This window comes from Pseudorasbora parva, chromosome 25 (assembly GCF_024679245.1).
Source record: "Pseudorasbora parva isolate DD20220531a chromosome 25, ASM2467924v1, whole genome shotgun sequence".
Lineage (NCBI taxonomy): Eukaryota > Metazoa > Chordata > Actinopteri > Cypriniformes > Gobionidae > Pseudorasbora > Pseudorasbora parva.
In genome coordinates this window covers 2,849,556-2,865,717 of record NC_090196.1, presented here as the reverse complement: position 1 = coordinate 2,865,717, position 16,162 = coordinate 2,849,556, and the positions used below count along the sequence as shown (strand labels likewise).

The 16,162-nt window shown below is 39.5% G+C and overlaps 1 gene segment (V, D, J or C); it reads left to right on the top strand.

Annotated features, from left to right (window-relative positions):
- The first annotated feature begins 13,487 nt into the window (after positions 1-13,487).
- LOC137064384 (immunoglobulin lambda constant 7-like) lies at positions 13,488-15,219 on the top strand. The segment is given in 3 exon segments: positions 13,488-13,523; positions 13,734-13,782; positions 14,897-15,219. Coding segments are annotated over 3 exon segments (408 nt in total).
- The last annotated feature ends 943 nt before the right edge of the window (positions 15,220-16,162 follow it).

Sequence of the window (16,162 nt, the reverse complement as noted above, 5' to 3'; positions counted from 1 at the left end):
ACCGGGGATCCGGAAGATCGAACGTGTCCGATAGAAACGGTTCTCGATTCTGTACCGGTGATCCGAAAGATCGAACGTGTCCGATAGAAACGGTTCTCGATTCTGTACTGCTGATCCGAAAGATCAAACGTGTCCAATAGAAACGGTTCTCGATTCTGTACTGGGGATCCGAAAGATCGAACGTGTCCGATAGAAACAGTTCTCGATTCTGTACTGGGGATCCGAAAGATCAAACGTGTCCGATAGAAACGGTTCTCGATTCAGTACTGGTGATCCGAAAGATCGAACGTGTCCGATAGAAATGGTTCTCGATTCTGTACTGCTGATCCGAAAGATCGAACGTGTCCGATAGAAACCGTTCTCGATTCTGTACTGGTGATCCGAAAGATCGACCGTGTCCGATAGAAACGGTTCTCGATTCTGCACCGGGGATCCGAAAGATCGAACGTGTCCGATAGAAACGGTTCTCGATTCTGTACCGGGGATCCGAAAGATCGAACGTGTCCGATAGAAACGGTTCTCGATTCTGTACCGGTGATCCGAAAGATCGAACGTGTCCGATAGAAACGGTTCTCGATTCTGTACCGGTGATCCGAAAGATCGAACGTGTCCGATAGAAACGGTTCTCGATTCTGTACCGATGATCCGAAAGATCGAACATGTCCGATAGAAACGGTTCTCGATTCTGTACCGGGGATCCGGAAGATCGAACGTGTCCGATAGAAACGGTTCTCGATTCTGTACTGGTGATCCGAAAGATCAAACGTGTCCGATAGAAACGGTTCTCGATTCTGTACCGGTGATCCGAAAGATCGAACGTGTCCGATAGAAACGGTTCTCGATTCTGTACCGCTGATCTGAAAGATCAAACGTGTCCGATAGAAACAGTTCTCGATTCTGTACCTGTGATCCGAAAGATCAAACGTGTCCGATAGAAACGGTTCTCGATTCTGTACCGGTGATCCGAAAGATCGAACGTGTCCGATGGAAACGGTTCTCGATTCTGTACTGGGGATCCGGAAGATCGAACGTGTCCGATAGAAACGGTTCTCGATTCTGTACTGATGATCCGAAAGATTGAACGTATCCGATAAAAACGATTCTTGATTGTGTACCGCTGATCCGAAAGATCAAACGTGTCCGATAGAAACGGTTCTCGATTCTGTACCGGTGATCCGGAAGATCGAACGTGTCCGATAGAAACGGTTCTCGATTCTGTACCGGTGATCCGAAAGATCGAACGTGTCCGATAGAAACGGTTCTCGATTCTGTACCGGTGATCCGAAAGATCAAACGTGTTCGATAGAAACGGTTCTCGATTCTGTACCGGTGATCCGAAAGATCGAACGTGTCTGATAGAAACGGTTCTCGATTCTGTACCGCTGATCCGAAAGATCAAACATGTTCGATAGAAACGGTTCTCGATTCTGTACTGGGGATCCGGAAGATCGAACGTGTCCGATAGAAACGGTTCTCGATTCTGTACTGGTGATCCGAAAGATTGAACGTATCCGATAAAAACGATTCTTGATTGTGTACCGCTGATCCGAAAGATCAAACGTGTTCGATAGAAACGGTTCTCGATTCTGTACCGGTGATCCGAAAGATCGAACGTGTCTGATAGAAACGGTTCTCGATTCTGTACCGCTGATCCGAAAGATCAAACGTGTCCGATAGAAACGGTTCTCGATTCTGTACCGCTGATCCGAAAGATCAAACGTGTTCGATAGAAACGGTTCTCGATTCTGTACTGGGGATCCGGAAGATCGAACGTGTCCGATAGAAACGGTTCTCGATTCTGTACTGGTGATCCGAAAGATTTTTAGCTGGGCCCAGAATCACATCCAATCACTCAACCAGCAGGAGATTCTGTGATCCCCTCACCAACAGACACACAGGTAATAAGACAAGTTGTTTTAGAACCATTTATCTTCAGAGCTGCACAGTATACATTATACTGTAGTAATAATTATTTCCCATCAACAATGTTTATCAGAATGTGTTTGAAAGAACGATGCGAGGATGGCATTATTACAGGCTTTGTCCCAACCCTGTTCGTGAGTTATGAATGACAAATTGTAATATAATTATATAGATTTCTACATTTTAAACGACTTACCACAAACGATGGATACAAACACCTTTTAAACAAACCTGAAAGTTTGGTCGGCACTTTAACCTCATAGGCAGTGATGAGAATTTATGATGGCTTTTGGGGACATTGACCTGTATTTTAACTGTCCTTATGGGGGCTCCTTTGTTGCTAATATAATTTGTGTAAAATTCTCAATACCTTCTTCCTTTATATTTGTCATGTTTGACTGATTACAGGTTGCAGTTAAAACTAGTGTAATTGCGTGCATTTAACAAAAATGCTTGCTTATACATTTTTTTAGCAGTTTAAAATATAGGGTATTTTTGTGGATGTTAGAAGGAAATACTTTTATTCTACAGACATTGGGAGATATTGTAGTTCTGTTTCAGTGACACAGACCTTGTATTTAGGAAATTTAATTTGCTGAATTCTGATTTCAGTTTAAAAAACAAATGCTTTGATATGATTCTGAAGACTCACTAAGCAGCATGGAAATAACAGAGGATGAATATGTGCCAGGGTCAGATTGTGAAAGTGAGATCAGCTCAGAGGGAGGCAGTATATTAAAGGGGCAGTTCAGCGCTGGGAAGATGAAGCTGTATTTAAACTGGGTCATTAATGTAGTAGAAATGTGAAATATTGTTTTAATTTGGTGCTTTCTAGACTGAGAAAAAACAGAAAATGTATTTTTGTCTCATGGGGATGAAAGACAACAATTCCCAGAATGCTTCGCTGCCCTATGAGGCCACTCCCAAAGCCACCGCTACTGGATTACTGGATCACTTTCACTTTCCCACCGCGACTGCGTTCATTTTCATAAAATCAGTTCAATTAGAGAACAGACACTACAATTAAAAACTGAACGTGTCTGTTCAGTATGTGATTTAGCCGCTGAGGAAGTGTCAGCACAAACGCAGCAGGAGTCAAATTACATACATTCCTGATGAGCTGATGAGCTCTCGTCATGACAGCTGAGGTAAAAGCACGATCATTTTAATATTCTATAGGGTTTCTACTGATACAAAGCCATATGCTAATCGCTGAAGTAACCCTTTAAAGAAAAATGCTGCCACCATGGCCAGTCCTGCTGTTAAAGATGGAACAAGAAAAACATACAGGGGACCTAGAAACCGGAACTCTGAATCTGACACATCTGGGGAAAGCTCAAAACTTCACTTACAGTCATGCACAGTCAAAAGACTGACGGATCTAGAAGATACACCAAAAAACATTACTGTCTCTTTTGTGAGAAACCACAATCCAAAATCGGCAGGCATCTGGAACTTGTTCATAAAGATCAATCTGAAGTCGCTAAGGCCATTTCATCTCCAAAGAACTCCAAGGAAAGAAAGCTCCAACTGACTATACTAAGGACACATGGGGACAGAGCACACAATGTAGATGTCATTAGAAAGGGAAAAGGTGTCATTGTTCCATGTAAACAAGCGAGTTCTCCAAATGTCAATACAAATAAATTCTTTCATTGTGCAAATTGCCAAGGACTTTTCAAAAATGATTTCTTTGGAAACATGAAAAGGTGCCCACTTCGAGGTGTTCTTTCAAAACCTGGTAAAACTCGAGCCCAATCGATTTGTGCCTTTACGCAACCTGTGCAGGAAGGAGTTAGCAAGGGACTGTGGAAACTTATCAGAGACATGAAACAAGGTGAAGTGCTAGATCTCATAAAGAGTGACCATTGTATTCTCAAGTATGGCGAGCAGAAATACATCATGGGACACCGGCGTTCTGATCATGAACTGATCCGTCAGAAAATGCATGAGTTAGGGAGACTAGTTTTGAAAGGAAGGCAGGTGTCCCCTCTCCAATCACTTGAGGAATACATTGATCCAGCCAACTTCCAACACACAGTTAATGCAGTTAAAGCTGTTACAGGCTTTCAGTGTGAGACAAATAAGATAGTGGTGCCAACGCTAGCCAAGAAACTTGGTCAGAGCCTCATGAAGGTTGCCGACATTGTAAGTTGTGATGCAAGGATCTGCGGTGACACAACAAAGGTTCAAAAAGCAGAGGACTTCAAACACATCTATCAGACACGCTGGAGGGAGATGATCTCATGTCATGCTCACAATACCCTGGAAGGAAAAAGGTACAACGCTCCACTGATCTTGCCTTTTGCAGATGATGTCAAGAAACTCCATAAATATTTAAAGGAGAAACAGCAAGAATACTACAGCACACTTTTTAATGCACCGAACACCAAGACCTGGGCAAAACTGGCCAAAGTCACTCTTGCACAAATGATCATCTTCAACAGAAAAAGGCAAGGGGAAGCCTGTCTGATGCCAGTACAATCATTCGAATCTCGAGACAACTCTACTTTAAATATTGATATTGCTGACTCTTTCTCAGAAGTTGAACAAGCACTATGCAAGTACTTACGGCGTGTAGAAATCCGTGGAAAGCGCGGAAGGAAAATGTACTTTTGGCACCGGAAATGATCAAATCCATGGAGTTGCTGGTCAAAACACGTGAAGTTTGCAGAGTTCTGAAGGAGAACATCTACATGTTTGCAATCCCAGGCTGCGAGACATCATTTCGTGGATCAGACTGCCTGCGCTGCTTTGCCATGGAGTGTGGTGATAAATGTCCAAAAGCCCTATCGTCCACCAAGTTGCACAAACACATCTCTACAATGTCCAGAGTTCTTAACACGAACGACACCGAAATTGACCAACTTGCTGATTTCCAGGGACATGATATTCGTATCCACAGGAAATATTACAGATTACCAGAGGGAACACTCCAGCTGGCAAAAATCACCAAAGTCTTGATGGCAATGGAGCAGGGAAGGCTTAACGAATTCAGAGGGAAAGGTCTTGACCAGATCAACATCAATCCAACAGGTATGTAACCTGTTAATCGAGTTTAAACTACCTGTCAAGCGTGTCCTAGTGACTTTTGAAGAATCTGTGCATATCTCTGAATACTAAGACTATATTTCAGAGTGTGTTGAGCCTGATGATGGGATGGAGAGTGAAACAGAACTGTCAGATCATTCATGATGTGACATCAAGTGGGCCAGGTAAAGATTTGTAAACACATTTTTTTAAAGATGTTTGTCATTTCCATTAGTTAAATAAAAATTAAGTCATGCCATCAAGCAGGCACATCAGGAGTGAATAGCAGCAGGCCAGTAAACACGAATGAAGGTAAGACGTATGAACAGGCAGATCAATGTTTAATGCAATCAGAATATCAAGAATTCCCCCAAACAGCCTATCAGTAATTGGTAGTTTGATTTAGAAATGTATATGATTGTGTTTCTAAAGGATCTCCAGAGAGGACACGGGAGGTCATGAAAGTAACATCAGGTAAGGAACCTGTCCAGTAATAGTTTTTATTTGCTTTATTTATAAAAGCTCAACAACATCATAAAGAATAGTATAAAAATACAACCCCAAAATCAGAAAAAGTTGGGACAGTATGGAATGTGCAAATAAAATAAAAAAGAAGTGATTTCTAAATTTACTTTGACTTGTATTTCATTGCAGACAATATGAACACAAAATATTTCATGTTTTGTCTGGTCAACTTCATGTCATTTGTAAATATGCATCCTTTCCTGTCATTCAGACCTGCAACACATTTCAAAAAAAGTTGGGACAGTTAAGCATTTACCACTTTGTAATGTTGCCATTTCTTTTCACAACACTTAAAAGACATTTAGGGACTGAAGACACCAAGTGATGAAATGTTTCAGGTGTAATTTTGTCCCATTCTTCCTGCAAACAAGTCTTAAGGTGGGCAACAGTACGGGGTCTTCGTTGTGGCATTTTGCGCTTCAAAATGCGCCACACATTCTCTATTGGAGACAGGTCGGGACTGCAGGCAGGCCAGTCAAGTACCCGTACTCTCTTCCTCCGCAGCCAGGAGTTTGTAATGTGTGCAGAATGTGGTTTTGCATTGTCTTGTTGAAATATGCATGGACGTCCCTGGAAAAGATATCTTCTTGAAGGCAGCATATTATGCTCCAAAATCTCTATGTACTTTTCAGCATTAATGGTGCCTTCACAGAAGTGCAAGTTACCTTTGCCAAGTGCACTGACACAACCCCATACCATGACAGACCCTGGCTTTTGGACTTGTTGCTGGTAACAGTCTGAATGATCCTTTTCTTCTTTGGTCCGGAGCACACGGCGTCCGTTCCTCCCAAAAAATACCTGAAATACTGATTCATCTGACCACAGTACACATTTCCACTGTGTGATGGTCAATCCCAGATGCCTCCGAGCCCAGAGAAGTCGACGGCGCTTCTGGACACTGTTAACATAAGGCTTCCTTTTGGCACAGTACAGTTTTAACTGGCATTTGTGGATGTAACTACGTATTGTGGTACTTGACAAAGGTTTGCCAAAGTAGTCCTGAGCCCATGTGGTGAAATCGCTTCTAGATGAATGACGATTCTTGATGCAGTGCCGCCTGAGGGATCGGAGATCACGGCTGTTCAGCTTAGGCTTGCGGCCTTGTCCTTTACGCACTGAAATTTCTCCAGATTCCTTGAATCTTGTAATTATGTTAGGCACTGTTGAATGTGAAATATCCAAATCTCTTCCTATCTTTCTTTGAGGAACATTGTTTTTAAACATTTCAATAATTTTCTCACATATTTGTTGGCAAACTGGCGATCCTCTGCCCATATTTGCTGCTAAAGGATTAGACCTTTCTTGGATCAATCACCTGTTGACATCACCTGTTTCAAATCACATCATTATTTAACCCTTTTACCTCATTACTAGCCCTAAATTGCTCCTGTTCCAACTTTTTTTGAAATGTGTTGCAGGTCTGAATGACAGGAAAGGATGCATATTTACAAATGACATGAAGTTGACCAGACAAAACATGAAATATTTTGTGTTCATATTGTCTGCAATGAAATACAAGTCAAAGTAAATTTAGAAATCACTACTTTCTTTTTTTTATTTGCGTTTTCCAAACTGTCCCAACTTTTTCTGATTTGGGGTTGTAATCCAGTCTTGCACCTACAACACATGCAGTGCAATTAATGTAGTTTTCTTGTCATTAGTTCCTAGGAAGAGAAAGTGGAGTGAGGTGGAGATTGCAGATGTAGAAGAGAAAATGATTAAATTTATTCACTCGGGAGTTACTCCTGGAAAAGTCGACTGCATTGACTCAACAACATGCATTAACATCATTGATATGAACAGACACACACCCATCCCTCAGCAACTTGACAAGTTCTGGGCATCTGAGGAGAACAAGCAGAATCTCCAACTGTTAGCTCGAGATATGGTGTCCAATCGAGCCAGTGCCAATGCTACTGTCATTGTCAGCTCTATTGTCATTGATGATGAGTTACTACCAGCAAAGGCAGCTGGTGGTGAAGAGATCCCAGACCTCTTGAACTGGATTGAGGAGGCTGATGCCAGGTTGCTGGTGCATGTTCAGTGGGCTGTTCGTGTAAAGCAGTGCAAGAGAGTTGTTATAGTCTCCAATGACACAGATACCTTTGCATTGCTTCTCCACTACAGCCCATACTTCCAAGCACTTGGGATGAAGGAGATCTGGCAGCAGTGTGGCACTCGTGAGAAGCGGCGAATGCTTGCACTCCATCAAGCAGTCTCTCGTCTTGGAGCGTCACTGTCAAAGACAGTGATTAAAGCACATATCCTGACTGGAGATGACTGTATGAGCAAGGTAGGGACTAAACATACTGCTATAGCTTTTGACCCAGTCCAATACTTAACCAACTTTGGAGAGGCAGACACTTTGACAGAGCAAGATGCAGAGCTGGCTGAGATGACTTCAGGGTAGAAATCTACACCACACTGAAAAAAAACAATAAGTAGACTTTACTCAATTTTTATTTCGCAAGTTTTTGCACTAAATTTTTTCAAGTAAATTTAACACCAAAGGAAATTAAGTAAATTTACTTAACTAAGCTGAGTAAAATTTACAAAGTGCACAAGTACATATAGCTTGGCCTGTTAAATTTTATTGAGAAATTTTTACTTGCAAATTGGATGTAGTTAATATAATTAAGTAAATCTATTGACTCTTTTTAATGCATTTTACTTGTTTTATACAGTGCTAATTATTACCATATTTTATATTAATTTATATCACTGATCCTTTTAATACAGTTTTCTTGTTTTATGCAGTGCTGGTTATTTTAAAATAAATTAAATGTTGCTTTTATAATGTGACAAAATAATACTGTGACAATGTGCATTTAAGGGTAATTTGTTGACAAGCAATAAAAAATAAGCACATAGAGAAACATGTAGCTAATGCTTCACTCAGGATTAAATGTTTAAGATAGCATCTTAATCTCTATCAAAACATTTTGAAAGCATTTAAAACTAAACAATGAAACAAGACATGAAATACAAATTCAGATGTATAAATGTAAAAACATTTTTTAACAATTTTAGATTTAAACCCTCATTATCAACTTAGATGTTGTAATACAACATAAGAAATTTGCATGCAACTAATACTAAGAGTATTAGTATATATACAATACAACTAATAATAAGTGTAAATGTAAAGGTTACACACAACATTATAGATGTGATAGGGTACAGGTTTTCTCAAGGGTACAGTTCTCCACAAAAACTAAGATGTCCTAAGACACGGAGCACCGGAAGTGATCTCTCACGCATATCTCTACGCTAGACTGTGTACATTGACCTCAAGTGATCGTGTGCTGAAGGACGTCACATTCGACGTAATAAATTATATAAATATTGTTGGGTTTCTCGCACAAACCTGTTTCGCGTCTTAGAACCTCAATGTGTCGGTTTGATATGGATTTCTCTGTGCATATTTTATTAACTCTTATGGATTTTGTTTCCATTCAAATGCATTATATGACTGACAGACTGCAACGGTTGGAGCTAAACATATTATTCTGTGTTCAACTGAAGAAACGAAGTCTCCTATATCTTGGATGCCCTAGGGGTAAGCAGAAAAACATCACATTTTCATTTTTGGGTGAACTATACCTTTAACCAAGCCACCAAATCAACTGTACCACCGAGTAGACTTCAGGACAACATAAAGGGTCCTGCACACTGTGCGATTTTTCAAAATCCTTTGCGAATGTCCCTTGTCAGACTGTACGAACATGATCCCCGTGTCACACTGTAAGATCTCAGTTGTCATTAATGTCAGACTGCACGATAGTTAAGGCGCGCTAAAAACGGACGCGCGCAAGAAATCTCACCCGGAGCTTTATATCATCAATGAATGACGCGTTCAGTGACAGTGAGCTGCATTACACACGGGACTGAATACTGGCTACAAATACATTTCTAGCTCTCGTTTTGGTCATAGTTTTTTTCTTGAAAAACCGAGATATTTGACTGTTGTCGTAGGAGAAGTCACACTGCAGGATTCTGTGCCAAATCTTCTGACACTGCCAGAATTTCGTCTGAGGTAAAATTTGATCGCAGAGCTCATTAATCGGCGGCCGGTGAACATGTCAAACTAACGACCAAAGACGTCAGATTTTAGCCTAGGATCTGAGGAATCTTTTAGGATTTCCTAAATTTGTCTCAGACGGCCAAATCGTGGCCAAAATCGCACAGTGTGCACCCGGCTTAAGTTGGTCTCTCACTTCTGTCCCTCGCAACCAGTTTACGTCAAATGCACAAAGGACTGGATGCACATGCTAAATATTCTGAAATGAAGAAAAAAGACACAAAAAAACAATAACCAGTAAACAGCACATATTTTATTTAATATTAATATTTGCATTCACATCATTACTTTCACTAATTTGATGATGAAAATAATTTTGAAACTGCAGAAACATCTCTAACATAAAAACAAGCCCATCAGAGCGTCTGTGAGTTTAACATTAGTTTGCTGTTTAGTCTGTCGATCAGAATGTCATAATGCAAAGCGTGTTTAAAAAATGATCAAAAGAACTCAACGAAACGTCATCATAACTATCTAACGTACCAAATCAGATAAGAAACATTAAAACTTCCTGCATTAATGTAATACGAGGTTCTCGTCGCCATTTCCTCACAATAATGCTAGCATGCGATGCACAACATGAGAAATATACCCTGACCACGAATTAAGGATTTGTTCTCTCGGTTTACTCAGTCGTCTCCATGAAAGTACATTTACTGAATAAAAAATAAAAATCGACTATATAATGCTGTTTATTGCTGACCTGTCGAGACCACGGACGAGACTTGCGTGCAGTGCAGATCGGAGAAACCCTCAGCGGTCGCGGTTCTTTCCGCGCATGCGCAGCTTCCTTGCTCCAAGACAACGTAAATTCAACGTAGATTTTTTTTTAAATAGGTTCATGTACTTTATTAATTTGTGTAAATATGCCAGAAAGTCACAAGTGAAATTGGCTTGTCTGTTGGATGTCTAATATTTACAAGTAAAAATTGAGTACATGTTTAGATTTTACTTAAACCTCTAGAGTTTTCACTTTGACAAGATCATTCTTAGCAAAATATGCATAATTTTTCCTGTTTTATTTACTTTGCCATAAAATCATTTTTTACAGTGCAGTGGAAGTGCTGGAATTGATGCTTTCCCTCCCACAAGTAGTGTGATCAGAGGCCACATCCAACGAGGGGCTTTCCTGGTTCATACGGCATGTCACTTGCTTGCAACAGCCAAGGACCCCAAAGCAAGACTAGAGCCAATGGAACATGGATGGAAGGAACACTTTGGCACACTCCTGCCATCAAAATGTCTGAAGCCCTTACCACCAAATCTGCTCACAGTATGTAAGTGTGCAGGCAAGTGTGAAAATCGCCGATGTGGCTGTCGTGCTGCTGGAGTTTCATGCACCGTATTCTGCCATGGAAAAAGTGAAAAATTCTCCTGTAAAAACCCATCCCACTAATATGCCTGCAGACTATATGGTGCACTTTTAGTTAATTTGGTACAATGTAATTTTAATTTTTCTGTCACTGCAATGTAGTTTTATTTGAACCCAATTTGTATTTTTATTTTATATCATTGTACTAACACACAGTTAAAATAAAAGTTTAATAAAAGGAGATGTTTATAATGGTTACGTTTCTTCTCTTCTTTTCTTGTTATAATTAAAACAATTTTTAAAAAATACAATAAAATGTGACTATAAAGAAAAAAAAATCTTAATTTAGTTATTGAAAAATTATGTTGACATTTCAATGACAAAAATTATCCTTAAAATATTAGCAATTAATGTTAAATGTCAGATTTAGACTCTAATTTAGAATTAGACTTATTGCATCTGGTTTTTATTTCTAATAATAGAAATAATAGAATAATAGAATTTTTATTTCTAATAATGGCAAAGTTATGGCCAAGGTCTTCAGAGTAGGACAATTACCCTGACCATGACCTTTTAAGGTCAAAAATCACCCACTATGGTCATAACAATATCAGAAATGAATTCCACATACCATAATATGTCTAAAAGGAGGTATCACATGTGCATATACATTCTAAAAATAAAAAAAAGTTTTCATCATCAGAGAATTTTCATCATCATCCAATGGCGGCCATATTTGATTTGACCATAATGTAATTTGTGGCACTGTGGTGGACGAGCACCTCTGTGATTTTTCATGTCTAGGGACCCACCTACTCAGTTCAAGTGAGAAATTCCCCCAGCACCAAATTGCGAACGGGTCTACAGGCCAGGTACTGGATTAATTCTGAGAGGAACACAATCACCTGATGATGCAAATATGAGTTTCACTGTCTGACACTTTATTCTCTGAAATGAGTCAGAAGAGTTGGACTAATGGAGAGATGAGGTTTGTTCATGTTCATCAGTTTATAATGAAACACTGTCAGTGTCTGAAGCCTCTGGACTGCTGAGATCGTCCTTGACTCGGTTAGAGAGGAAGAGCTCCAAGAGTTCAATCCACAAAACTATTAATGATACGCTGGATTCAGAAAACAGGTCACGTCTGTGAGCAGCTGTGTTTGTGTGAATGTATGAGGGGGAGTGAGTCTGAAACAGAGACTAATTATGGGATATAAGATTGTGTTACATGTTCACTTCCATCATAATAACTAAATAAAGTGTGTGAAAGGTTTGATCCCCCATTGTGTTGTGTGTGATGGTCCATCAGCAGCTGCAGTATCTCTCAGCTGTATCAGTGCAGTCACTGTGACGTCTGACTGACACAGGTTTTTGTACGACTCTTTATCACTGTGTGAACACACCACCACTGTGATAACTCTGACAGTAATAATCTCCTGTATCTTCAGTCTGGACTCCACTGATGGTCAGAGTGAAATCAGTGCCAGATCCACTGCCACTGAATCTAGATGGAGTTCCAGTATAACGGGTTGATGCACGATATATGAGGAGTTTAGGAACTTCTCCAGGTTTCTGTGAGTACCAGGCTAAATGATCACTATTATACACACTACTGCTGGTTTTACAATTTATTCTGATGTCTTGTCCTGTTTGAGCTGTTATTGATGGACTCTGAGTTAATGTGTACTGTCCTCTACACTCTGAAAGAAAACAGAAATGAAAATTACATATATTTTACAAGTTAAAGGAATGATTAATCCTTTTGAATATTGTAGCACAAACCTTGAGCGAACAGAGTGAGAGTCCAGATGAAGATGATGATGGTGTTCATTGTTGTTCTTGTGTCTTGTGTGATGATGAAGATTGTGTTCTGTTCTGCTCTCAGTCATGAAGTGTTAAACTCACAGCACTATAAACACTCTCAGACTGAAGCATGTGCTGACAATGCAAAGAAGTGGGCAGGATTTACAACAGCTTGTGCTCAGAACACACTCACACACACTAGAGTTACACAATGATCATTTCCATTCTGACTAATGTTATTTGAGTTAGTTCAGTAGTTTTATTTGTATTGTGACTCCTGAGACACTGAGGATGTGCAGATGAACGTCCATCTCTGTGTCCATATTCAGTCATGTGACCATCATCACTGCTACACTTCCACTAGATGAACCGCCATCACTAAAGTCAGATCATGAATCATGAGTCTGTTCAGAAAGTATCAGGACTGATTGTGAATCTCTAATCAGAGTTCATGGTGTCACTCCATCTATCATGAAGCCTCATGTGTGTCTGAAATCATCAGATGGAGAAGAAACAGGCTGTTAAAGATGGAGACATATTAGAGCTTGTTCACGTTTCATGATCTTGTGTGGAGATTCATAACCAGTCCAGATACTTTTATAACAGACCTTGAATATGAAAACATGCTTGACTGTGGAGAACATGCAAAATACCTTTTCTATTTCCATTGTTGACACTTTCTATTGACTTTGGCTATAATATTCAATAAACTCATGATTTGAGCAGATTTTCACTGAAGATTGAAGTCTGAAGCTGCAGGTTTTTCTGTCAATCCTGAAGATTGAGCTGCATATGAAGAACAGAAGCATCATTATGAGAAACTCCACAACATCATCCATGATCAAAGAGGTCAAAGGTCACCTCAGAGGTCACAGCTCATCAAATATATTTCTTTAAACAGTGTTATATCAGAAATCATTGAGTCAATCTGAATGAGTGAGTGTTGAGAAGAGCTGAGGAGCTTCTAATATCAGTGTGTTGAAGTGTTGTTTCTCTCTCTCTGCTGGAGTGTGTGTTCACTCGAGTGGAATAGAGGTTTTTGTACGAGCGTTTCATTAGATTGTATCACTGTGGTGGACATTCGGTGGAGGAACCAAACTGGTGATCGGTAAGTCTGTCTATTTAATTACCGAATAAAAAAATACAGTTTAGATTTCAGAAAGTGTTTTACAGTCGAAACAAGAACAACATTTATTAATGATAATGATTATTAGATATTGTGCTGAAACTTTACTTGAAGCCTTTATGTATAATTCATTATAAAGATATTCATAATGGAGATTATAATGCCTTATATCTTTTCATAAATAATTGTAGCCAAAGTTAAAATGCATTATAATATTTGCAAATTCCTTGTTGCGTTGGTTGTTTGTCGTGAGTTTTAATGTATTATAATTTCTAAAGGTGTAACAATGAATAGATAATATTATAATGTGTTATAACTGTGGTTACAATTATTCATGAGATCATACATGCATTATAATGTGAATAACAATTCATAATTAATGCATTAAATACTTTTATAATGCATTGTGTATAAAGGCTTTAAGTGTTTCTGATATTGTGTAATAATTATTTAATCTGAATCAATGATATTGTCATGTTTATACATTCAGAAGAACGGCATTATTCCTTTCAACAACAAAATCTAAACATATTTCCATAAAGCGTCTCACTATGAGTTTATTGAGTTTATTACAGGTTTGTTTTCCTTCATTTATTTCTACACTGAGTTCATATATAGTTAATCTTTTATTGTAGATATCATACATGGAGAAAAGAGATTTGACATCAGAATGTAAATGTTGTACTTTCTGTCGTTCAGTCAATGATACTGAATCTCTTTTGCTCATGTTGTGATTATAATTCAGTGCTTTATAATACAAACACAATTTATGTGTGACTTTTAATTCTGTTTGAAATTGAGTTGAATATCTCAGTAAAATATAAGAACTTTATGTTGTGAGTTAAAAACTGCTGTAATGAAATCAGTCGGTGTATTACAATGTTCAGTTTGATTGATGAGGTTTGATGTAAATGTATATAGTGATTGTGTCGTTTGTATATTGTATATATATATATATATATATCAGCTGTAGTGATGTTGAAGGACATGAAGGATCAGATTGTGAGTGTGATTTGTCCTGCTGTTGAAATGCTGTGAATGAAAGTGCAGTGTGTGTTCTTTGTGTTTGTGAATGTGTTGTGTTTGTCTCCTGCAGCTGGTCCCACAGTGAAGCCCTCAGTGTCTCTGCTGCCGCCCTCTTCTCTGCAGATCTCTGGAGACTCAGCCGCACTGCTCTGCCTGCTCAGCTCTTACTCTCCACAGGGGGCGCTGGTGAGCTGGACACTGGACGGGTCAGAGGTCACCGAGGGGGTTCTGACCAGCGCAGAGAGCCAGCAGGACGATGGCCGCTACAGCCGCAGTAGCGTCCTGACCCTCAGCAAAGCACGCTGGGAAGAGGGAGAGGTGTACGTCTGCAGAGTAACACATGATGGAGCTCCTCCTCATGAGGTCTCGTTCCACAAGAGCTCTGAGTGCTGATGTTTCTCTCCTGAAGATGAGCCGTATCTGAGTGTCCTGTGTCAGGCAGGATTCACATGAGTCTAGTGCTGCAGCTGTAGTGATTTACAACTCAATACTGAAAGAGAGCTCGCGTGTGTCAAAGCACTGTGTGATCTTTCAATCTGCTGTGTTTGCTGCAACATTCAATAAAGCTTCTCAACAAGTTCACTTTGTGTCTGACAACATCATTCAACTAACAGATGAAGATGCAGGTGCTTTTCAGAAGGTTGATGTAGCAGTAAATGTCAAATAAAGCTCTTGGGGTTTGAACATGGTCTCTGGAGACAGAGCTGCTCTATTCTGAGAGGATCACAATCACTCCACCCTGACAATGCAAATGGGATTTTCAGTCTCACTCTTTGATTGGTTACAGGATCTGGACTGGAACAGACCACTTTCACTTCTGCTACACATTTACATTTACAGAAGGGGCTGAACTTTAATATATATAAATATAATATAAATCATTAAAATCATGATCTCAAATCAAGGATCAGCCGCTGTGACAGTAATTGTGTAAGAATGTAAATCTTTCTGTGGTCAAATGGAAAGCATCTCGTCCAGACAGCAGAAGTGACTGAATGCAGTCTGTTCAGTTTGATTGACAGGGATCATATATTACACCTAAAACATGATGATCATATTAAAACACTGACTCATTCTCTTCATAAACACAGATTGATGTTGATTGTAATGATATAGTGTTATTAGTGTGTGTGCTGTGATCAGTGTTGTCTGTGATTGTGTTGTTCCTGATATCATGGTGACATTGATACAATGTTGAGTTTTGATCCAAACCATCATTTTGGTTGAGGTTGATATTTCCGTGTTTAAAGTGTACAGATGATGGACTAATATCAGCGTTTATTGAAGAACCAGGGGTCCGTTGTTCGTTCGTGGCTAACTCAGTTCGCTGGATTTG